Here is a 25206-nt window from a genome sequence, read left to right on the forward strand (position 1 = left end):
GTTTTACTTTCTGCTATAAATCATATCTAATAAAAAAAATGGAAAAGAAAATTGAATGTATTCATCAATTTAGCGCAATATGTGTTCTGCCACATATTTTTGGGAAGAAAAAAATCCCAATAGGCATATATTGATTGGTTTGCGCAAAAGTTAAAAAAAGCGTCTAAAAAACTATGGGATGTTTTTATTTATTTTTTTTTACTAGTAATGGCGGTGATCAGCAACTTATAGTGGGACTGTGATATTGCAGTGAACATTCTGACACTGACGCCTTTGACACATTTTGGGGACCAGTGACACTAATACAGTGATCAATGGAAAAAAGATTAGTATCCCCCAAGTACTTATTGGGACTTTAAAGGCAACTCACAAAAAATAGCTTGTAAATTTGTATAATACATACAATTTTATTGCATCCATGGATGGATACTTTAAAATGATATGTTTTATACATATTTATAAGCTATTTTGTGTGAGTTATCTTTGACCACCTTAAGACCAGGCCTTTTTTGGAACTTTATCCTTACAAGTTTAAGCCCGGGTTCACACCTATGCGAATTAGAGGTGCGTTTCCGCACCTCTAATTCGCATAGCAGGAGAATGTGACTGGCTCCCTATGGAGCCAGTTCACATATCTCCGGGGCGGCTGCGGTGCGCACTGCACAAAAACGCTGTGCGTCTTTGGCTGCGTTTCAGGGCCGAATTCAGGCATAGAATCGGCCCTGATTCGTCCCTGAAATGGTGAACAGGGACGCACAGCGCTCCTGTGCGATCCGCAGCCCGTTGTGGTGTGAACCCGGGCTAAATCAGTTTTTTTTGCTAGAAAATTACTTAGAACCCCCAAACACTATATATATATAATATATTTTTAGCAGAGACCCTTGGCAATAAAATGGTGATCGTTGCAATATTTTATATGTCACACTGTATTCATGCAGCGGTCTTACAAACGCAATTTTTGGGGAAAAAAATACACTTTTTTAAATTAAAAAACAAAACAAAAAAAACAGCATAGTTAGCCCGATTTTTTTGTATAATGTGAAAGAAGATATTACGCTGAGTACATAGATACCTAACATGCCAAGCTTTAAAATTGTGTAAGCTCATGGAATGGCAACAAACTACGGTACTTAAAAATCTCTATAGGCGACACATTCAATTTTTTTTACAGGTTACCTGTTATAGAGTTACAGAGGAGGTCTAGTGCTAAAAGTATTGCTCTTGCTCTAATGATCATAGCGATACCTCACATGTGTGGTTTGAACACCGTTTACATATGTGGGCGCAACTAACGTATGCGTTCGCTTCTGCGCGCGAGCTCGGAGGAATGGGGCGCTTTCAATTTTTTTTTAATTATTATTTATTTAACTATTTATTTTTACACTGTCCCTTTAATTTATTTTTTTGATCACTTTTATTCCTATTACAATCTCTTTATTGAGAGATCTGGGATCAAAAAGACCTCAGATCTCTCATTTACCTTCAAAAGCGAAAAATAAAATTTTCTATATAACAGAAAAAAAAACAGAAACAGAAAAAAAAATGTGGCCCTTTAGGGCAGTTAGGCAGAAGTAACGTCAGACGTCACTCCAGTCCTCCAAGGGCATAGAGTCGAGTGGGGGCCATCTTGCCCTTACTCGACTTCCTGCCCATCGTTCCAGCAGATCGGATAGTTTCCACCTTTATCATTCTCTCCGGTAAGCGGGGAAAAGAACGGGAAACGGCAGGAGGGGGGAACTCTCCCGCTGCCTCTAAAAGTGATCTTGTGGCAAATGCGCCGCTGAGACCACTTTTATTTTGTAGAAAATCGCCCACAGAAGAAGAGGATACTGGAGTTATGGCAGCTAGCTGCTGACACAACAACAGTATTTAGCATCAAATTTAATTTTAACTTAAATGCACTGTGGGTGGTCGGCAAGTGGTTAAAGTCCCATTAACCGGTTCCCGACCATGTCACGCAGATATAAATTGCCCCTATTATGTATGAATGTGAGTTAGGGACCTTAGATTGTAAGCTCCTTGAGGGTAGGGACTGATGTGAAATGTACAATGTATATGTAAAGCGCTGCGTAAATTGACGGCGCTATATAAGCACCTGAAATAAATAAATAAATAAATAATACTGTGGCACAATGTCTCTCCTAGGCGAAATCCTGTACGAGTACGTCCTACCCTTTTTCGGCCACAAGAGGGCGCACTGCATGGCGGGGGACCAGATACGTGTGGCCGGCTGGCTTGAACGCCGCCGGCCACTCGTGATCGCGTGCACGAGCGCCAGCACAGGGATTTGTGCATGTAGACACACAAATCCCTGTGCTGTCAGAGGAGAGGAGCCATATCGTTTGTTCCTACTAAGTAGGAAAAACGATATGGCTCCTCTCCTAGTCAATCCTATCCCCACACAGTTAGGGAACACACAATTAACCCCTTGATTGCCCCCCTAGTGTTAACACCTTCCTTGTCAGTGACATTTACACAGTAATCAGTGCATTTTTATAGCACCGATTCTGTATAAATGCCAATGGTCCCAAAAAAGTGTCAAAAGTCTCTGATCTGTCCGTCGCAATACCGCTAAAAATCACAGATCACCGCCATTACTAGTAAAAAAAAAAAAAAAATGCCATAAATCTTTCCCATAGTTTGCAGACGCTATAACTTTTGCGAAATAAGAGTTGAATCCGCGCAATGAAAATAGGTACAGGTGGAGTGTGGAACTGCTGCCTCTACAGGTGCGATTTCCACCAAAGTGGAAAATGCTGAAATAGAGAGAAAATTGGGTGTAGGTGCGACGCTGTTCTGGTGACTAATTGGTGATGAACTACTATTGACTAGCAGTGTATTATAATAATGTCTGGGTGGTGTTACAACCTCTTGTGGTTAAAAATAGTAACAATATATAGAGGGACTAATTGTTTGCTAATATTCCGTATGTGATTTGTCTCATATAAATAGCAACTAAACATTTGAATAATACTGATATTTGCAAAAATATATAAAAATTATGTAAAATTTGGACAATATAACATACAATACATAAGTGGACCTGATAATAAAGTGCATAAACAGGAAAGTGCTTAGTGAAAGATGAGGGGGGGTTGCTATTTCACAATTTAATAAAGTGACTTGTGCTCAAAACAATGGACCAGTGTTTGCTGGAAAGACAATATTGCTTTAAAAGTCTTATTGCATGCACAAATGGTTTTGTACTTAAAAAGAATTAAATCCTCTGGTAAAACAATATTGTTAAAGTGGATCTTCTTGTTCCAGTGCTGGCTTGGTGATGGTGCTGCTTATTCGTGCTCCTAATATGCATACACTCACCGAATAGCCTCACCCCTACAGGGGTATTGCGCGATTACAGTATTTGCCACTGTGTAGCAACTCCTGGCAATTCCAGTTCGTGCTTTTAATGTCGTTCTGGACTTCCCTGGATGGATCACACACACAGGGGGGATGTCCCGCTGTGTGTCACGGAGCTAGCTGGGTCTGTGTTCGGCGCGTGGTCTAACAAGGTCCCGCCCCCCCGGTCTAAAGTACCAAGTATATTTAGACATGCAAAATACATAAATTAACTGTAATAAATATTATAGTTCATACAGTATATTAATAAGTGTCCATAGAACATGATTACTGGTGATTTCCACACTGTGTCAGATGATAGTGACACATATAAGATGTTCACTCCACCTTGATGTGCCTTTTCTTTAATTAAAATGCTCCCACTGTGCTCCATACACCATGTGCAATGGCTGCTCACCTTACTTCTAGGTCTAGGTCTATAAAGCCTTTGGTATAGTAACTCCTTAGGAGGTCTTTTCCACCTAAAAACTCCTCTGTTCCATTCTCCCACTTCTCATGGAATTTCTCATATGGTGTAGTCGTGCAAATGGAAAATTATCTCCCATGGTGTAATTTTGCTAAAAAAAAACCTCTCATGTATTAAATAAAAAATGCACTCTTATCTTAAAAGAAACATCCACGCAATAGGCTAAACCGATTGGGGTATCGTATAGACAATCTCGATACACTCACCAACTTCCAATTCTGGCCAAGACCTGGAAGTGACTCCACCGGCATCCTCTGTGTATTGAACATCGACTTGGTAAAAAGTATGAGCTGAAGACCGAGTAGCAACCTGACAAACTTGAGCTATGGAAGTCTAATGACAAAAAGACCCGGTAGTACCAACACCCTTGAGATCATAAACTTGAGAAATAAGATGACAGATTCACATTTCCCAAAGCACAAAGAGGGAATTTGGCTGAGCTTGGTAGTCGCTGACTTCAGGTAACACCTGATAGCATGAACCACATCCAAGGTATAAAGAACCTTGTCCCCTGATGTCTGAGGTTTACTGTAGATCAGAAGGATGGCAACACAACATCCTGGTTGAGATGGAATGAGGAAACCACCATAGATAAAAAAGATGGCTGAGGCCATAGAATCACAATGTCATGGGTGGAGCACCTGGAACAGTTTCTTACAGGAAAGAGAAGCCAATCTTGAAACTCTCTGATCCGAAATAATGGCAGGCAAAAAGATAACCTTTGTAGTCAGAAGAACTAAAGGAAAATACTGGATGGGTTCAAACTGGGATTTCTACAGTACAGAAAGAACCAAGTTGAAGTCAAATGGAGTCTTAACTGATGCAACAATACACTTGACCCATTGTACTTATGGCATCCCCATCAGAGTCCTCCTTTACATCAGGCATCCCCCATCAGAGTCCTCCTTAAGTTCAGCATCCCTATAATCAGAGTCCTCCTTTACATCAGGTGTCACCCCCCCCCCCCCCATACTCACAGTTTCCACCTTCGGACCGGCCAGAAACCGGCAGCGACGGTGCGGGATCCGCCAATCACACACCACAGCAGGGAACAATGCTATATAGGGAGTGTTCAGGGTGCCGTGCCCTGCACTCCCAGGACACTCTAAGAAAGTGCCAATAGAACTTCTTGTTTGCAATCACGTGATTGCAAACACATCATGCTTCCCATAGACCCTGTGTGTCCTGTGCCCCACACACACATTTAAAGGGCCATTTTTATTATTTTTTTCAGTGATTGTTGCACGTCATGCTTCCCATACACCTGTGTTCCCAGCGTCCCGCACACACTTAAGGGCCAGTATTTTTTTTTTTATAAGTAGTTTTTGGGGGCCGCGCCCCCGCGGCCCCTATGGGCGGCCCGCCACTGCTGGGGGTTATGCCTGCAAAGGGATTCCCTGTCTTTTTTTTTCCAGTGTCCAATCACCTGAAGGCAGCAGCATAACCCTGTCATAATAAATATGAAGATACCCTGTGTCCTGGAATGTACAATAAAGTTTATTTTTTTATATATATATATATATATATACACAGTATATATATATTTGCATGGAGTTGAGCTTTAGCGCAGATAATCATTGATTGTCTAGACTCCAAAAGGCAACATTGTTTGGCCCTTGAAAACTACTGAGCAGTCAGAGAATTGAATAGGGCCGTACCAGAAGAAGATCCATCATCCAGCCCCATACAAGTCTATGAGGACTTGCGCAGGTGACACCAATGCCTAAGAGGGATTGAAGGAGGAGAAAATGTTGCAAAGGAGGTAAGAAGCCAGAGTATGGGCTGTCAGTGCAGGTTTGTTCAGGAGGGGAGATTTTTAGGACTTTTTTTTTTTATAAAAAGGTACAGTTGCCTTTGATCTTTTTCCTGATGCTGTTGCAGGAACAGAAGGATGTATGATGTTAGTATAAAAAAGTCAATCTTACTGACAAAAGGCGAGAAAGCCAATTCAAAATCTTTGTTGCAGCCCAAGAAGTCTTAAGAAATTTGGCACCATGAATGGCCAATAGGAAATCACCTTTCACCTACTTTGAAGTACCTTCTCATTTCCTGCCCCTGAATTACCACTCGCTGTTGTTGACACCTCATCGTGTTGGTGCAGAGACTGCAATACTTTTTTCTGCTGTAGTGTAGACAGGCAACCTTTTGGTGAAGCAAAAAAGGGGAGTAATGGCTTCTTTTGTGTGTTTTAAGTTGCCATGCATCTCAGAACTGCCTACTGAATGGTCAGATTCATATGGTTGGTGGCAGGAATCTGCTCCCACTGGTTTCTGTGATGTTTGCTAGACCAACATGGATTGGCATTGTCATCTCAGCATGATCAGTTATGCAGTTGATCACATCAACAAATGTTTGTCTGTGTATATCTGCAGAAGCTGGTTTAAGTGCACTAGGAAGCACCTAGTGACATCATATTATTGTTATTATACAGGATTTATATCTCAAACATCACCCAAAATTTCTTGTAGGCATACCCATTCCCTCCTTACCCAAGAGAGAGTTGCACAGAACCATTCTGTAGTCTTAGCATCTCATGGCACCCGGTAACATCTGGACTCCAACATAATAACACGCTTGTGTGTTATACAATCACCATCACACTGTTGGCTGTATGGAACATAACAGTAGATTGCCACACAGAGCAAGTCATATTCAAAGAATATCCACAATCTGGTGGTCTGGTTTGACACTGCGTTTAGGTGAGGTCACTGTAGTTTATATTATATCTGTAAGTCCAGCCTGACTCAAGGAGAAAATGACTAATCAGATCTAAGGGTCCAGTGTGACACAGAAGCAGGGTGTTTGTTGCAGTAAATATCTAAATCAGGGGGTTCAGTGTCACACTAAGCAAGAACAATGGTTACTGGTGTAAATCTCCAGGATCTGGGAGAATAATCTTTATCTTCAAAGTCTTCATCCAACAGGGCTGTAAATGTCCTACCTCATCAGGACACTAATCTAAACAGGGCTTGTTCAGTATACAGTATGTAGGGGTTTAAACACTAGATAGTGCTGTGCCTTTGGATATGTCTAGTGGCCATCCCCCTTGAGGCAGGAGCTATAGCTAGGTGTCGAAGACTGATTCTCAATGAATGATGAGAACAGACACTACTTGGTTTTATTAATGCTAGTAACTACTGTCTCATCACGATAGAAGACTCCCCTTTTTTGGTAAAACCTTTGTGATGAACTCAAATCAGTATTCGTAGGTGTGTGATGCCACCCAAGAAACATACGACAGTTGTGGAACATACTATCTCCATAACAGGCTAAAGGTCCTAGTTATCCTGGTAGTAGTCCATGTACCATGTAGGCAATGAGCTGTTATTTGCATTACAGGATAAGAACGTTCTTCTTAAAACAGAAAATAATTACACCTTCACTTTCAACACCATTACAAAAACTTGATTCCTTATTTCAAGATAGAGGATGAAATAAATCTTTTACCAAGATGTCAACTTTCAGTTTTAAAGCCCAGGCCTTGTATTTTATGGAACAAGCTCTGGCCTTGGAGGGTAATGGGCTAATACTAACCCTCCCTGTATACCCAACACTAATCCTCTCTGAATCCTCAGCACTTTCTCTTCCTGTAACGCCAACCCTGTTGAGTACCAGGATCCTCTCCTTCAAATGATGACACTGTGGGCTCCAAAAATATCTGCTCTTTCATTTACTGAATGCCCCTGACATCAACTGCACAGTGGCCTTAAAGTTGCGAATAGATTCACTTGGTCCCACCTACTATCCTAAACTGGGGAATCTGTTTTTTTTTAATGTGGTGATGGGTAAATACCGCCTGTTTTTCTATCTTCAATAGAACTCGTTACATAATATAGAGAGGAAAAACAATTGATAAATTCTCATTCCTTTAAAAATAAATATTAAAAACCTAAGCAGACTATTGGCAACCAGAGGTATAAAGGTTTGCAAAATGATGCACCTACACTCAAACTCTATTAAAGCCCAACTCAGAGCCTGGTGTCCTTCCCCTTGACCCACCCGCAGATACTTTCTGCTATAAAACATATCCAATAAAAAAAATAAAAAAATTTAATTTCTTCATAAATTTAAACCAATATATATTTTGCTACATATTTTTGGTAAAAAAAAAAACATCCCAGTAAGCGTGTATTGATTGGTTTACACAAACGTTATAATGTCTCCAAACTATGGTATATATACTGGAATTTTTATTTATTTTATGCTAGTAATGCGACTAATCGCGGACTGTGACAGTATGGTGAGCAGGTCGACACTTTGTGGGAACCAGTGACGCAAATACAGTGATCAGTGCTAAATATATGCACTGTCACTGTACTGACACTGGCTGGGAAGAGGTTAAACATCTAGGGTGATCAAAAGGTTACATGTGCGCGTAACCAGTGTTTGTTTGTACTGGGAGCTGCATTTACTAAGGCAGGGGTCTCAAACTGGCGGCCCTCCAGCTGTTGCGAAACAACAAGTCCCATGAGGCATTGCAAGGCTGACAGTTACAAGCATGACTCCCCACAGCCAGAGGCATGAGGGGGCTTGTAGTTTTGCAAAAGCTGGAGGGCTGCCAGTTTGAGAGCCCTGTACTAAGAAATGTAACGGTTTTTATTCCCTGCTTTGCAGGGAACCAAAATCCGACACATCCTCACTGACATGTCAAAGCTCTGTTCTGTCTTCCTCCTTGCCGATCTGTGGGTGCCGGTGGTCATCCATTGGCCAGCGCCTGCAGATCGGCTTGTGTTGTGACTAATCACAGCACAGCCGGCGCGCCCCCTAGCAGAATCACGTATATAATACCCAATTCTGCGCAGCCGGCCTGCACTGTAGCAGTGAAAGCAAGTGGTTACTAGGAGTAGGTTTGAAATAACAGAAATTCAATGTGGAATGAATATTTCAATTTTAATTTTGACCAATTTTGATGTACATTAAGAGAAGTATGTGTTTGTTTTTTTGCAGATTCATACTTACCTAAATGGATGAAGTATCAGTCCGATGCTGCATCTGTCCCCCGCCGGCTCTAACACTGAGAACCGAGCGATCAAACACCACAGATGGCTCGGTTCTCAGGGCTCCCTGAGCAGAGAGCTGGTGACTGGTGACAGTCAGTCACAGTTCTCTCCTCCTCCACGTGTTCACTGGAGCGCTGGGCTGTGGAGGGGGTGGGAGCGGCTGGCTCAGGCTCTCAGTAATTGGCCGAGAGCCTGAGCCGAGTGTCAGTCCAGGCATGTGAGCGGATCCTGACTTCACTGTGAAGCACGCTGTCTCCTGAAAACAGGTCACAGGAGTGCAGAATGAACTGCACTCCTGTGATCCACAGAAGTACAGCCAAACAAGCTTTAGCTGTACTTCTCCTTTAATGTAAATAGAAAAAAGAAAAAAAAAATCAATATACTACTATTTTTCCAGAGAACGTTGATTAGGTGACGTCACAGATTTACTTATCCTCTTCTACCCTTTTCCTAAATATTGCAGAAAGCACTAGGTTCTCTGCAGCATTCTCCTGTGAGCCCAGGGTGGGGGCGGGGCCTTAACACCCTTAGCTTGCAGGTAGAAGATTGAATGACACTGGGCATCATTCAGCCCAAATGATGAACAGTGCTGGATCCTTCCACTGGCAAATTTGTGGGAGGGACAGCACCGGAGAAGAGTTTTGTATAACACTGGAGCAGATTTTCTTTTTTTATTTCCAACACTTACCAAGGATTAAAATTATTAATATTTTGTCCACACTGGATTTGCGTTTTAATACAAATTTACAGTACACTTAGAAATTGTAGACACATAATTTATTCAGTTTACTAAATAGTTTATTATCCTTTAAATTTTTTAAAGCCCAATGCATCACAGAGCTTTGTACATCAACATGATGGGCATCGTGTTGCAACTTCGTAAATCCTGCTTTACCAAGTAGAGGAAGAATGATTATGTTAGGGGAAGAACTGCTGGGGGTGATGTTGGGCATACCAGGCAACAGGTTAAACTCCACATTAATAAACATGGGTTCTGGAGCGGGATGTCCAACAAGCTCATAATTTGGCAAGGGTGTACATAAAACTCTTTATTACCCAAAGGAACAAAGAATGACATCCGTCAGTAAAGAGCAAATCCATTTCCAAACGGTCACGTAGGGCAAAGGAACACGTTCACCGTTATGTTCTGCTTACGCTCTCTTTCCTTCTGATGCTGCTCAATTTGACTTCTGCTATAGGGCTCTGAGCAGTCAATCACCAGACCCCGCGGTGTCACGTGAGGCAGGGAGAGACTTGAAGAGGAGGCTCATGGGACTGGAACTAGAGCTGTGCAGAGGTCAATAGGAAGGGCATGCATAGGGCACAGATAAGTGATTCTCGGGGGAAACGGTGGAAGTTTCAAAAGTGGAAGACATCAGTGGAAGGGCAGGGAGGTCAGTATCATCAACATTCTCCTCCATAATTTACTGCGGTGAAGGAAAACATTGCCCTCTGGCTGATTGCGTATCTACAAGTGTTCAACTACAACTTAAATGACCTATCAATAGATTTACAATATTTTATTAATGCAAAGGTACCAGTAACCCTAAAAATCTATTTTGCTAATTTTTTGAGCCTTGCTGTGTCAGTCATGTAGTTTTCACTACGTAGGTACGTCTTGCGGCTCTCAAAAACACTTATTGTGGCCATTCACTCAATTTTCCAACAGTCTACGCATGTGAAAAGACCAGAGTGTAAGAAAAGAACAAATGCGCTATCAGAATGGTTGAAAGTTTATACATTTCCATACACTGATGGTGTACTAAGGAGGAGTCCAACTGTTTACTGAACTGTGCATAGAGATAGAGGGAAGACACCAGCAGACGTTGTTAAAAGTGAAACTCAGGACAAATCAAATACAGTTGAAATATATACAGCACTATGCAAAAGTTTTAGGCAGGTGTGAAAAAATGCTGTAAATGAAGTTTCAGAAATAGAAGTGGTAATAGTTTATTTTTATCAATTAACCAAAATGGAAAGTAAATGAAATGAAGAGAAATCCAAATCCAATCAATAGGTACACTTGCACACAGTTTTTGAAGGAACTCGGCAGGTAGGTTGTTCCAAACATCTTGGAGAACCAATCACAGATCTTCTATGGATGTCAGCTGCTTCAAATCCTTCTGTCTCTTCATGTAATCCCAGACAGACTCCATGAGGTTGAGATTAGGGCTCTATGGGGGTCAAACCATCACTTACAAGACTCATTCTTTTTTACACTGAAGATAGTTCTTAAAGAAGAGTTCCACCCAGGGGTCCATTAAAAAAAATAAATAAATAAAAGTCAGCAGCTACAAATACTGCAGCTGCTGACTTTTAATTGGACACTTACCTGTCCCTGGGTCCAGCCATGCGGGGGATCGAAGCCCCCCTCGTCCCCCCCCCTCCGCTCGTCGGCGCCGGCATTTCAACTGTGGGCGCCGGGCTGTGGCTTCACAGCCTGGCACCCACTGCGCATGCGCGAGCGGCGCTGCGCGCCATGATTGGCCGCTCAATCACCTGGGACCTGTAATGGGTCCCAGATGATTGACAGGAGGGAGGGAGCAGAGCCGAGCCCTTCCTGTGCCGAGGGGGAAGTGATGTCACCAGCCCAGGCAAAGGAAGAGGCAGACTACCAGGGACCACCTAGCAACAGGCATTTAGAGGTAAGTAAAAAAAAAAAATATCCAAATGTTTTTTTTTTTTTTTTTTTTTTTTTAGAATTTTTCAGGTATTTTTGTTTTTTTGGGTGGAACCCCACTTTAAATACATTGGCTGTATGTTTGGGTTGGTTGTCCTGCTGCAGAATACATTTGGGGCCAATTACACTCCACCCTGCTGGTATGGCATGATGTATAAGCATCTGCCTGTATTTCTCAGCATTGAGGACACCATTGATCCTGACCAAATCTCCAACTCCATTTGCAGAAAAACTGCCCCAAACTTGCAAGGAACCTCCACCATGCTTGCAGACACTCATTATTGTACCGCTCAACAGCCCTTCGCCAACAATCTTCCTCCTCTTACAGCCAAATATTTCACATTTTGACTCATCAATCCAGAGCACCTGCTGCCATTTTCTGCAAATCATTTATGCATGAAAACATGGAAACTGTCCTATGTTTTTGTGCATACTTGAGTCACTTAGCCTTGTTTCCACGTCGGAGGTATGGCCATTTGGCTGCAGTTCTTCCATGAAGACCACTTCTGGCCAGATTTATCCGGATAGTAGATGAGTGTACCTGAGTCCCACTGGTTTACACCAGTTCTGTGCTGATGGCACTGCTGGACATCTTCCGAAGTCGAATGGAAGAAGGCATTATGTGTCCTTCATCTGCTGCATTAAAAGGAGTTGTAAACCTTCAAGGTTTTTCACCTTAATGCATTGTATGCATTAAGGTGAAAAAAACCTTTTGTGCTGCAGCACCCCCCTTTTTCTTACCTGAGCCCCATCGTTCCAGCGAGGGGGACGAGCACAGCAGCTTCAGCCGCTGTTTCAGGTCCTCATTGGATAGATTGAAAGCAGCAGGAGCCATTGGCTCCCGCTGCTGTCAATCAAATACAGTGACATGGGAGCCAGGAGGCGGGGCCGAGTCCTGTGCTGTCTGTGTCAATAGATGCAGCAGCAGGACTCGGGAGCGTGCCTGCACGAGTGCCCCCATGGAAAGCGGCTCTACGTGGGAGCACTTGAGAAGAGGAGGAGCCAGGAGCGCCGCGGGGGGACCCCAGAAAAGGAGGATCTGGGCCACTCTGTGCAAAACCCTTGCACAGAGGAGGCAAGTATGACAAGTTTGCTATTTAAAAAAACAAGGCTTTACAATCACTTTAAGTTTCCTTGACCGACCACTGTGTCTATGGTCCTCAACATTGCCCATTTCTTTGTGCTTCTTTAAAAGAGCTTGAACAGCACATCTTGAAACTTCAGTTTGCTTTGAAATCTCTGCTTGGGAGAGACCTTGCCGTTGCAGTGTTACTACCTTGTGTCTTGTTGCTGTGCCAAGTCTTGCCATGGTATATGACCTGTGACATGAAACGGTCTTCCACAACCTCACCTTAGTAGCAGAGTTTGGCTGTTCCTTACCCAATTTTAAGCCTCCTACACAGCTGTTTTTGTTTTAGGTAATGACCGTGTTTCAAACTACATAAGAAATTGATGATCATTAGCACCTGCTTGGTATAATTGATTAATCATACACCTGACTCCTACAAAATCTTCGACTTTGTGCAAGTGTAAGAATTGTTGGTTTGAAGCCAAAGGGTAGTCACACCAAATATTGATTTGATTTAGATTTTTCTTCCGTTTGCTCACTTAGCATTTTGTAAATGGATTAAACTCAACAATTAGCATATATATTTTAGACATTACTCTTACTTTACAGCATTTCTTTACACCTGCCAAAAACCTTTGCACAGTACCATATATGTTCACTGTTTCACCTGCAAAAGGATTTGCAATTGCACACATTCCCCACTGCACACACCAAGCTTGATGCACTAAAAATCAGACCTGCGCCTTTTTTTTTTTTTTTTTCAACGCACTGCACTAATGCTTGTCATGCTCCTGGCTACAAGAATATAGCTCAGACTATCTGACTGACATTTTAAGAATAACTTCTCTTTATACACTAAAACCCCATACACACTATAAGATTTTCTGCAGATTTGCCAAAACCATATAATATGAGGTCAAACCTTAAAGCGGAAGTAAACCCATCCATAAAACAGTTACATTTCCGGAACGTGCCGGAAATGTAACACTCCCATTGGTTGTGCTCTGAACCAAACTGTCAAACCATCCAATGGCTGGTGTCATAACTGATCACGTGCAGCATCATGGCAGTTGTGGATTAAACAGAGGCAAAGATGGCAGCTTCCTTGGCGGGTTTACTTACACTTTTTCAATTTGTATGCAATCAGGTAAGCCCTTGCACATGGTTTTGGTAAATCTGAAGACAAAAATCTGCAGAAAATCTAATAGTGCGTATGGGGCTTTAGATACGTTCAGAGTCGCATTTTATGGCAATGGAGTGCTACTATCGCTAGAGGTAGGTATTGACAAAAAAAACCCCCAAAAAATAAAAGGCTGTATTTGTCTGAGCTAATCGCGTGCCACATCTACCGGGAAACCTCTTCCCATTGGACATTTTCCAGGTCTATTGGAGCAAGCCCATCTGTTATCTTTCTGTCCCAAAGCTATTATAAATTAAATATTGCTTCTCTGCTGCGTGCATTTTCTGGTGCTGGGCGAGATGCGATTTCTGCGCAAAGCATTTTCCACACTCGGGACACGAGACCGGCATCACGCCCCGATGTTTCCTAATGTGATAAAAGTGGGATGACCGCCACTGGAAACACTTCCCGCATTCGGAGCACCGATACTTTTTCTCGCCAGTGTGCATGCGCTGGTGCTCGACAAGGACTGATTTCCGCAGAAAACACTTTCCGCATTCGGAGCAGGAGAAGAGTTTTTCCTTGGAGTGCAACCTCTGGTGTCTAAGCAGGTTTGACTTCTTTGAAAATGCCTTCCTACACATGGGGCATGCGTGCGGCTTCGACTGCGAGTGGTTCTTCTGGTGCTTCAGGAGGCTGGACTCCTCGAAAAAAGATTTCCCACACTGCAAACATGAAAACTCCTTCTTGACGGTGAGCAGTTTGTCCTGGCTCAAGGCAGCAGGTTTTGGGTTATTGTCATCATAGCATGGAGAAACTGGACACCGATCCTCTACTTTGTATGTCCTCTGAGGTGGCATTGGGTTTGCTCCTTCACTTGGGTATGTCCTCTGAGCTGGCAATGGGTTTGCACCCTCTCTAAGGGGTTCGTGTTCCTCTACTTGGTACATCCTCTGGTGTGACACCGGGTTTGTTCCCTCACTTGGAAAAGTTCTCTGAGCTGGCAATTGGTTTGCATCCTTACTGAGGGGTTGTTGTCCCTCTACTTTGTATGTCCTCTGGTGTGGCACTGGGTTTGCTCCCTCACTGAAGTACATCCTATGAGGTGGCACCGGGTTAGCTCGCTCACTGAAGTACGTCCTCTGAGGTAGCAATGGATTTGTTTCTTCACTGAGGGGTCGGTGTCCCTCTACTTTGTATGTCCTCTGGGCTGGCAACAGTTTTGCTCCTTCACTGAGGTCCATCCCCTGAGGTGGCAACATCTTTGCTTCCTCACTGAGGGGTCGGTGTCCTTCTACTTTGTACATCCTCTGGCGTGGCACTAGATTTGACAACTTACTGGGGTACATCCTGCGGGGTGACACACAGTTTGATCTTTCACTGAGCAGTTCGCCATGCTTGAGTGTTTCATCTTCTATATGGGCTGTAAAATTATTGTACGTCCTCTGTGGTGCCACCGGGTTTGCGTCCTCAGTGAGGTATGTCTTCTTTGGTGGCATTGGGTTTGGTCCCTCATTGAGCGGTTCGGCACGTGCAGGGCTAAGGAGTTGCTCGTTCCCTATATGGACTGAGGTAGTCGGATCTGGCATAGCTGTGAAGGAGCCAACATGGGCAACGGGAACAGATGACAGATATAAACATGGAAGGACGGGATTAGGCTTAGGTAAAATGGGGACAACTCTCTGAGGATCTGCTGTGAGGTTACCACCTCGCCGTCTCCCTCTGTTACTTCTGTTGTATCGTCCATCTGAAACAAACACAAGAGAAGGATGGATTAAATATTAAACTTTTTTTATGCATAGCTTCAAAAAATAAACCCCAGATGAAGCCAAGAATGATTTTGTCAGTTTTTATTTGTCATAAACAGAAAGCATGAAACAGGTTCCTTGGCTACCTGCCTTGGCATGTTTGCACATGTGGATGAGCCAGCTACATATAGTTACATAGTAGGTGAGGTTGAAAAAAAAGACACAAGTCCATCAAGTCCAACCTATGTGTGTGATTATGTGTCAGTATTACATTACATATCCCTGTATGTTGCGGTCATTCAGGTGATTATCTAATAGTTTCTTGAAGCTATCAATGCTCCCCGCTGAGACCACCGCCTGTGGAAGGGAATTCCACATCCTTGCCGCTCTTACAGTAAAGAACCCTCTACGTAGTTTAAGGTTAAACCTCTTTTCTTCTAATTGTAATGAGTGGCCACGAGTCTTATTAAACTCTCTTCTGCGAAAAAGTTTTATCCCTATTGTGGGGTCACCAGTACAGTATTTGTAAATTGAAATCATATCCCCTCTCAAGCGTCTCTTCTCCAGAGAGAATAAGTTTAGTGCTCGCAACCTTTCCTCATAACTAAGATCCTCCAGACCCTTTATTAGCTTTGTTGCCCTTCTTTGTACTCGCTCCATTTCCAGTACATCCCTCCTGAGGACTGGTGCCCAGAACTGGACAGCATACTCCAGGTGCGGCCAGACCAGAGTCTTGTAGAGCGGGAGAATTATCGTTTTATCTCTGGAGTTGATCCCCCTTTTAATGCATGCCAATATTCTGTTTGCTTTATTAGCAGCAGCTTGGCATTGCATGCCATTGCTGAGCCTATCATCTACTAGGACCCCCAGGTCCTTTTCCATCCTAGATTCCCCCAGAGGTTCTCCCCCCAGTGTATAGATTGCATTCATATTTTTGCCACCCAAATGCATTATTTTACATTTTTCTACACTGAACCTCATTTGCCATGTAGTCGCCCACCCCATTAATTTGTTCAGGTCTTTTTGCAAGATTTCCACATCCTGCGGAGAAGTTATTGCCCTGCTTAGCTTAGTATCGTCTGCAAATACAGAGATAAAAAACTATAATCCTCCCCTTCATTGTAAATCACATTGCCAAAGCTAAGCATAGGTCCAGCTGTGAATACACCCACCTTTGTGTCTTCTCTGATGGTAAAACAATGTTGATCTCCACTGGAAACACTTGCCACACTCAGAACACGAATAGGTTTTTTCCCCTTTGTGCATGCGCTCGTGTTCCACAAAGCTGGACTTTCGCAAAAAACACTTCCCGCACTCCAAGCACGAGTATGACTTCCCGTCCGTGTGCATCCTCTGGTGTCTGGCCAGGTTTGCTTTCTTACCAAAGGTTTTCCCACACTCAGAGCAGGAGTATGGCTTCTCCTGGGAGTGGGCCCCGTGGTGTGACATTAGTTTAGCAGTGTCCAGAAAATGCTCGCCAGACTCTGAACACGAGAGCATTTCACGTGTGTGATCTGTAGGATAGGTGACCAACTGGGAGTGATCAGGGAAGCTCCCCCCATTGATGGAGGGATCAGACAGCAGGTGTGTACCATGAAGAAGTGGATGGAGATTTGGAGCAATGGGGTTTTCTCCCATAGGGCTAGCTGTGGTATTATCATCATCTCCTAGGATAACGGGTAGGCTCTCTGTATGGTAACTTTTGTATCTTCCATCTAGAAGTAAGAGATGGAGGGGAATAAAGGTAAAAGCAGAAGCAAAGGATCCAGAATAAAGACCATATTTAGTCAAGAACACAAAAGTGTGTAATTATCCTGTATAATATTATATCTAAGCGTCGTCATAATTTGGGAGATTCAGCCTCCAGCTCAGCAAGATAAAACTCCCACTACACCCAATGGTCTCTTTCCTACCCATAGTACACCCAACTCATTTCTCAGAATTCACAGCAGCAGTGAGATGACCCCCTCCAGCACACAGGACTATCCTTCCTTATTCCTGTATAAAAAAAGAGAAGAGCACTGGAGGCTTCCGGCACCCATGTGGCTTTACACCTTAACTAAGAATACCTTCATCTGCCTGCTCTTCCCCTCAATGTTCAATTCCGCACCTTCCCAACTGTCCTGTATTATCCCACAGTTTAAACTTCTTTGGTCATAGGTTTTACACGGCAGGGGGGGTCATAGCATTCTTTCCCCACCATCTTCCCCAAATATCAGGTCCACAGTCATACCCTCCACATACTGCCCACCATCATACCCTCCACTGTCCCCTCCTGAATATACGGTGCGCTGTCATAACCTCTGCACTTCTCTTGAAGATACTGCCCATCGTCATACCTTTCACTCTCCTCTCCTGAAGATACTGCCCACCGTCATACCTTCCACTCTCCTCTCCTGAACATACTGCCCACCGTCATACCTTCCACTCTCCTCTCCTGAACATACTGCCCATCATTATACCTTCCACTCTCCTCTCCTGAAAATACTGACCGTCATACCTTTCACACTCCTCTCCTGAAGATACTGCCCACCGTCATACCTTTTACTCTCCTCTCCTGAAGATACTGCCCACCATCATACCTTCCACTCTCCTCTCCTGAAAATACTGACCACCGTCATACCTTTCACACTCCTCACCTGAAGATACTGCCCACCGTCATACCTTTCACTCTTCTCTCCTGAAGATACTGCCCACCGTCATACCTTTCACTCTCCTCTCCTGAAGATACTGCCCACCATCATACCTTCCACTCTCCTCTCCTGAACATACTGTCCACCGTCATACCTTCCACTATCCGCTCCTGAATATACTGACCGCTGTCATAACCTCTGAACTTCTCATCTGAACATACTGCCCACCCTCATACCTTTCACTCACCTCTCCTAAACATACTGTCCACCATCATACTTTTCACTCTCCTCTCCTGAACATACTGCCCACCGCCATACCCTCCACTTCTGCACATACTGCCCATCGTCATACTCTCCACTCTCCTCTCCAGAACATAATGACCACTGTGATAAATTCTGCACATACTGCCCACTGTCATACCCTCTACTCTGCCCATCTGCATAAACAGCTTGCCCCCAAAACCACTAGGACACTTACTCATGATTCTTTGCACTATCCCTCACTTCACCAATTCTGTAAAGGGAAACACTTTTGCTAGCTAAACTATATTGAGCAAGCACTTTAAACTATTCTACAAAAATAAGGTCACTTGATTCAGTAAATCTGTAGCCTATTCCAAAAGATGCAACTTATGGGATCACTGGAGAGTCTATGGCTGGGATGTAGTCACATGACACACAGAGGTACTATGATGCCAATCAACCTTTGTGAACTGAGAAGGAGTCAGAGAGGTGCTGATGTCACCAGCAGGTTTCTTTTTTCAATGCACAGTCTGAGCCTTGGTGGCACAGAAGATAGCAGAGTCTTTGACATTTTATTACAGCAGCACCCTGCTACATCTCATAGCAACTGTTATCACATGCTAAGTTTCAGTTATGATCCCAAAAATCACAAGAACACCAATAACAGAGGAATAATGGAAAAGATGAGCCATGTTGACTGAGGTGAGGAGTTGCTATAGAGAAATGTATTGACTTATTTTCAGGATATAATGTTTATTACTCACCTATAGTGATCTCTGGAGGAAGTTCCTCCCCCTCCTCACACGGCTCACCACCCATCACATACGGCTCTTCTGTTTCCAAACCTTCAACTTTAACAAGTAGCAGGTTTTCACCCTGGTTGAGGCATAAACAACTCTTAAACCTATAAGATTTAGGAAAATGATAACTATGAAATGCAAATTTACTCTATCCAATGAAATTGAACTTACTTGATAATCATAATCGATATCCTGGCAAAGGTCCACAGAATCCTCCGTGATCTTCTCCTGGTCCTCTACGGAGACCCGGGAATACAGAGGATGGGGGCATCTCTCTGAGGTATTTCTCTTACTGCATCCATCTACAGGAAACACACACACTGAATACGTTGTTTCTATGTTTTTATATCAGAGGATGTGTGTATCTAGGTGGATCCTCAATACTCTTCTCTCCTTTACAAGAGATGAAAGTCTCCTCTTACCCGGTGATGTGAGGGGCGGCCGGTTCTCCATCATGATGTCCTTGTAGAGATCCTTATGTCCCTCTATATACTCCCACTCCTCCATGGAGAAATAGACAGTGACATCCTGACACCTTATAGGAACCTGACACACACAATGATACAGTCACCATCCAGACACATCCCTTGTCTGTTACTGGATAATGTCCCGGAATTCCCGGCACCGCTCACCTCTCCTGTCATCAGCTCAATGATCTTCTGGATAACTTCTAAAATCTTCTTGTCGTTCTCTTTCTCAGGTGTTGAGGAGGGAGGTGATAGCTTCCTGATACACCTCTGGTTCTTGCTCCATCTTACTAATGTTTGGGGACAGTTGCTTGGTGTTGTATGTTGTTTTATCCCTTTCTTTACTGGTTCATAGTCCTGCAACGAAAGAAATGCAACAAATTTTTATGTTGGGGATACGTTCTAATTTATTTGCAGAGCCAACAGTGATTGTTAACAGAGATTTATACTACTAAATAACTTTTAGAGATCTAACGAATGTGATTCATTGAAATTAAAGGGGTTATAAAGGTACATTTAAAAAAACAAAAAAAACCAACAAACATGTCTATACTTACCTACACTTACAATGGAATCACACAGAGCGGGCAGGAACCTTCTCTTTTTGGGTCCCCCATCGGCGCTCCTGGCCTCTCCTATATGGCCAGTGCCCCCATGGGAAGCTGCTTCCCATGGGGGGAACTTGTGCGTATTTGCACCCAAGTCCCTCTGCTGTGTCCATTGACAAAGACAGCAGGACTCGGCCCCACCCGCCGCTTCCTCATCATTGGCTTTGATTGACGGCACTGGAAGCCAATGGCTCCCGGTGCCCCAGCAAAGTCAGCGAGACCTGGAAGTGGGGGGAGAAGAGATCTGCAGATATGCACTGCGTGGATCGAATGAGGTCTCAGGTAAGTAAAGGGGGATGAGGTGGCGATGCTGACACCTCAACATTTTATACCTTAATGCAAGGAATGCATTAAGGTAAAAAACTTTTAGACTTTACAAGACCTTTAAATACTAGCCAAGTCCACCAACAGTCCTAAACTCCCTCACCTCTCTGGTCAGTTCTGCGCTTTCTTAATAGAAATAAGGCTAAAGTCATGTAACCTCCCAGAATCTTCCTCACCTCTCCGGTCAGGTCTGTGTTTTATTAATAGAGATAAGAGTGATGTCATGTGACCTCCCAGAATCCTCCTCACCTCTCTGGTCAGGTCTGTGTTTTATTAATAGAGATAAGAGTGATGTCATGTGACCTCCCAGAATCCTCCTCACCTCTCCGGTCAGTAGGTAGATGATCTCCAGGGTGAGATGTAATATCCTTTCAGTCATGTAACTCCGCTCCATCTCCATCTTGCAACAATTGGATTAATATAGGACCCTTTTTTCATATAAATGGCTTCAGTTGGACCTGAAAAAAATAAATGCAATTTGAAATACCTGATAAGAAGAGAAATTCAAACATCTTTGTACCAGGGTGACCTTTGGCAAAAGAAGAGGAGGGATACAACTAAAGTGATATTACTATTTCAAGAGAAATCATAAGAGGTTGAGCCAGTTTTCTAAAAGTAGGACCTGTACCTCCATCATACTGTCATCTGTCTGCACAAGAGCCCCTAAGCTCCATCCCCAACTTCCTTATACTATCTCTATATCCATAGTCCAAGACTGTATTTTTTTTAGATTCAGGAAAGATGAGGGAAGGGTCAGAATCCTGGCCAGGTTTTCTTTTGAGGTCTGTGTCCCCACTAAGGAGATTTCTCTTTACTTCCTGGCATGGAGACACAACAGACGTAAAAGAAAATCTCTCCAAACTGAGCGTAGACTACTCAGACAGTTCTCACCGCAACAGGTGTCTCTGTTGAGGGGACATTCTTTAGATCAATCAGTGTTAGGCTGTAATTCTACTTTAAAGCTGAATTTTTGGAATTCCATGAATCAGGTTTACACCCACTTTACGTGGTTAAACTTCAGCTTTATAGTGACCTGTCAGCACGGGGGGGTCACTTTTATGTAAATGCATTTGAGATAACTATAATCCATCACCCGGCTTCCCAACCATTTACCGTTCATAGGATATACAGCTCAACAAAAATCTAAAGACGTACCAGCTAAAAGAAGAGGCTGTGTACTCACCTTTTCATCGCCATTCTCATTTATGGAATTGGACGCTGAGCTGATGCTTCGACTACTTGTTCCATGTTGATAACCGGTGAGATGGTTTGAATGCCTGCTCCTCCCCGCAGCATGCAGTGGTTCCTCCCATCAACTCATAAGTCCTTTGGTTATGTATGAATTAGTGGGAGGAACCATTGCACACAGCAGGTATTTAAGCCATCTGATCGTTAGAATACTTCCATGATCGGGGAAGCGGAAACGCTTCAATAACTTAGCTGCTGGGAAGGCGAATACAGAGCCTCTTCTTTTAGCGGTGACTCACAGGCCGTAGCTGTAGGATGAAGAGTCGGGGGCCAGCTCCGGGCCCCGGGGCCTATCCAGATAAATTAGCCGACCTCCAAAATCCTAAAAAAAATAAAGCTAATGCACCTCCGCAACCTGGCACTATGACAGACCGGCCTTGGCTTTGAAGGGTTCCCTTTAACCACTTGCCAACCACCCACCGCAGATGTATTGCGGCAAGGTGGCTCAGCTGCGTGAATCGCCGTACCGGTACGATGATCCGTGCCAGCGGGGGAGTCAATCAGCGGGTCCGGCATTTCCTGCAGAGACAGAATGGGGATTTGCCAAAGTAAACAAGGCAGATCCCCGTTCTGTCAGGGGATGTCACTGAGATCTGTCTTCCTGCTAAGCAAACTGCGTTTCCCCAGACACACAGTCCCCCGTGCAGTTAGAAAACACAAACAGGGAACACATTTAACCCCTTGATCGCCCCTGATGTTAACTGGTTTCCAAAAAAAAAGTGTCAAAAATGTCAGTTAGGTGTCCGATCTGTCCGCCGCAATGTCGCAGTCCCATTAAAAATCACGGATTGCCGCCATTACTAGTAAAAAAAAAATAATAAAAAGTCCATAAAGCTATCCCCTATTCTGTAGAAGCTATAACTTTTGCGCAAACCAATCAATATACGCTTATTGTGTTTTTTTTTAATCAAAAATATGTAGAAGAATACATATTGGCCTAAACTGATGAATACATTTTTATAATAAATATATATATATATATATATATATATATATATATATATATACATACCCCAAAGGTTAACGCTGTGCTAGAAATAAATATGTAATACTAAAAATGAATGAAACGAATAAAAAGCTGCCAGCACCAAAAAAACTTCAATACAAAACTCAAATAAGTGGAAAAAATGTGGGTGCAGCGCTTTGTGCAAATTATATTCCCAATACCTTGAAAAAGAAAAAAAGGTAAAATTCAGATAATGGTGAAAAAAGTCTGAAAAAAAAAAAAAAACTAAAGTAGAATTTCAAAACGTGAAAGTGAAAAACTACAACCAAATAAGATGGGAAACACATCAAATGCGTTAACCAATGAAGTGCTCTAATGAAATAACAAGTAATAGATTAATAACGTGCTCAAAATGGTGAGAAATTATAATACACAATCAACAGTATTGAATACTGAGGAATGAATAAAAAATATTCACAAGTGCATAAAAAAATATCTTAACACCATAAAAATTTCTCAAATGCAATGGTGAAAAAAGTCTGAGAAAATAGACTAAGGCAGAGTTCAAAAGAATGGAAATTGAGAAACTGAAGCACAGTCCCAAATAGATATTCATGTGATGAAGGGTTAACCGGTAGATTTTCAAGATGTCAAGGAAAAAAAACGTGAAGAGAGATCCCTTCTTTGGAGTGAGTATGTAATCTCCTTACCAACTTAATTGACCACCAAGACGGTCTCACCAAACACAGGAAATTTGGTCTCCCAAAAACCTATATAGAGGTCTGGAGCTGCTGGATCCGTGTCACTCAAAAACAGAACAGGCTCCCATAGTGTAGTATTTAAGTAGATAATTTAATATACTCAAACAGATTGCACTTACAGGTAAAAAAAAATCTTTATGCGCAGTGTACCACAGTAGATAAATAGCGGCGTCTCCTCAAACTTCATCTGCTCGCTGCTTGCTGTAACCATCAACCGCCGAAGAGGAAAACGTGATAACATCAGTATCACAGGCCCCACCCTACGCGTTTCGGCACGATAGGACGTCGTCTGGGGATTGGCTGCTGTGTGTTAGAGCACTTCATTGGTTAACACGTTTGATGTATTTCCCATCTTATTTGGTTGTAGTTTTTCACTTCCGCGTTTTGAAATTCTGGTTTAGCTTTTATTTTTTCAGACTTTTTTCACCATTATCTGAATTTTACCTTTTTCTTTTTTCAAGGTATTGGGAATATAATTTGCACAAAGTGCTGCACCCACATATATATATATATTCAGATATTATAGCAGAAAGTAAAAAATTGTTTGTTTTTTTTTCAAAATTGTTGCTCTTTTTTCGTTTATAGCACAAAAAATTTTAAAACGCAGAGGTGATCAAATACCACCAAAAGAAAGCTCTATTTGTAGGAAAAAAAGGACTTCAGTTTTGTTTGGGTACGACAACGACAATTGTCAGTTACAGAGACGCAGCGCCGTATCGGAAAGGGGGTAAATCCTTCCGGGGATGAAATGGTTATGTATAGAGCGGTGGGTAATGATGCAAAGTGGGGCTGTTTAATGCCTTCCTGTTTACCCACAATGCTCCACTCCAAACTTTAGTAAATGGGCCCTTTGGCTGCTCATAGCAACTAATGGACAAAGGAGACACTATGAATGGTTGCCATGGGTAACTGCTCCAGTTAGGTGGGGGTAACCCACTGCTATTCATCTCTGCCTACCCTTCTCTCCCTCCTCCTTCTTCTTCTCCTTTGTAACATTTAATAACTGTCCCCCATTCTCCTCATCACTCCACCAACACTCACCTACAACAGTAACTCAGCCCGAACGGAAGTCCGAAGCCTCCTCACTATCACTTCCGGTCTGATCAGACCTTTCACTTCCGGTGTTTCGTCAGATTAAGCGACCCGTCAGGATGTGTAACGGAAGTGACGTTCTGTCGACGCCATCTTGCTACTCCCCGCACTCCTCCATAGTAAGGACACAGTGAAAAGGGGGAAAGCGGACATCTTGTTACACCCACTGGAGTTTTGCATTTTACACTTATTTTTAAAAGTAAAGTGAGTTTATATAGTGAAATACCGTACTTAGAACTGACTGGTTAGATGTTGAATTTTAATAGCAGCGAACTTCTGTCAGATTAGCAAACCTATGAGATGAGCAGGCTTGCCGCTGCTTTTAAAAATCAACATCTAACCAGACAGACGGAATTCTAAGTACTGTATTTCACTATATAAACTCAATTTACTGTTAAAAATAAGTGTAAAATGCAAAACTCCGGTGGGTGTAACAACATGTCCGCTTTCTCCTTCTCAGTGTATCCCTACTGTGGAGGAGTGCGGGGTGTAGCAAGATGGCGGCGACGAACCGGCACTTCCGTTACACATTCTGACGGGTCGCTTAATCTGACGAAACAAAGGTCACTGGAGGGGACCGAACGCCGACCTGCGCCCTCTCCTGGCAGGTCCGTAGCTTTGCGCAGTTTGGCTCACCCGGA

The 25206-nt window shown here is 43.0% G+C and overlaps 2 protein-coding genes across 2 annotated transcripts in view; both read right to left on the reverse strand.

Moving 5' to 3' along the window:
• LOC141106738 (uncharacterized) overlaps positions 1 to 25206 on the reverse strand; it is a 209043-nt gene that overhangs the window by 26835 nt on the left and 157002 nt on the right. The window contains 1 exon segment of the mRNA XM_073597667.1: positions 14146 to 14331. Within this exon segment, the coding sequence (XP_073453768.1) occupies positions 14146 to 14331 (186 nt within the window).
• LOC141106473 (gastrula zinc finger protein XlCGF66.1-like) lies at positions 19086 to 24629 on the reverse strand. The gene is made up of 6 exons (XM_073597273.1): positions 24515 to 24629; positions 20841 to 20976; positions 19752 to 19943; positions 19542 to 19665; positions 19291 to 19421; positions 19086 to 19223 (listed from the first exon to the last, which is right to left on the reverse strand). Exons 2-6 carry the CDS (start codon positions 20916 to 20918, stop codon positions 19218 to 19220), a joined length of 531 nt encoding a protein of 176 aa, XP_073453374.1. The 5' UTR covers positions 20919 to 20976; positions 24515 to 24629; the 3' UTR covers positions 19086 to 19217.

The sequence above is a fragment of the Aquarana catesbeiana genome, linkage group LG08 (genome assembly GCF_042186555.1).
Source record: "Aquarana catesbeiana isolate 2022-GZ linkage group LG08, ASM4218655v1, whole genome shotgun sequence".
NCBI classification, from domain to species: Eukaryota; Metazoa; Chordata; class Amphibia; order Anura; family Ranidae; genus Aquarana; species Aquarana catesbeiana.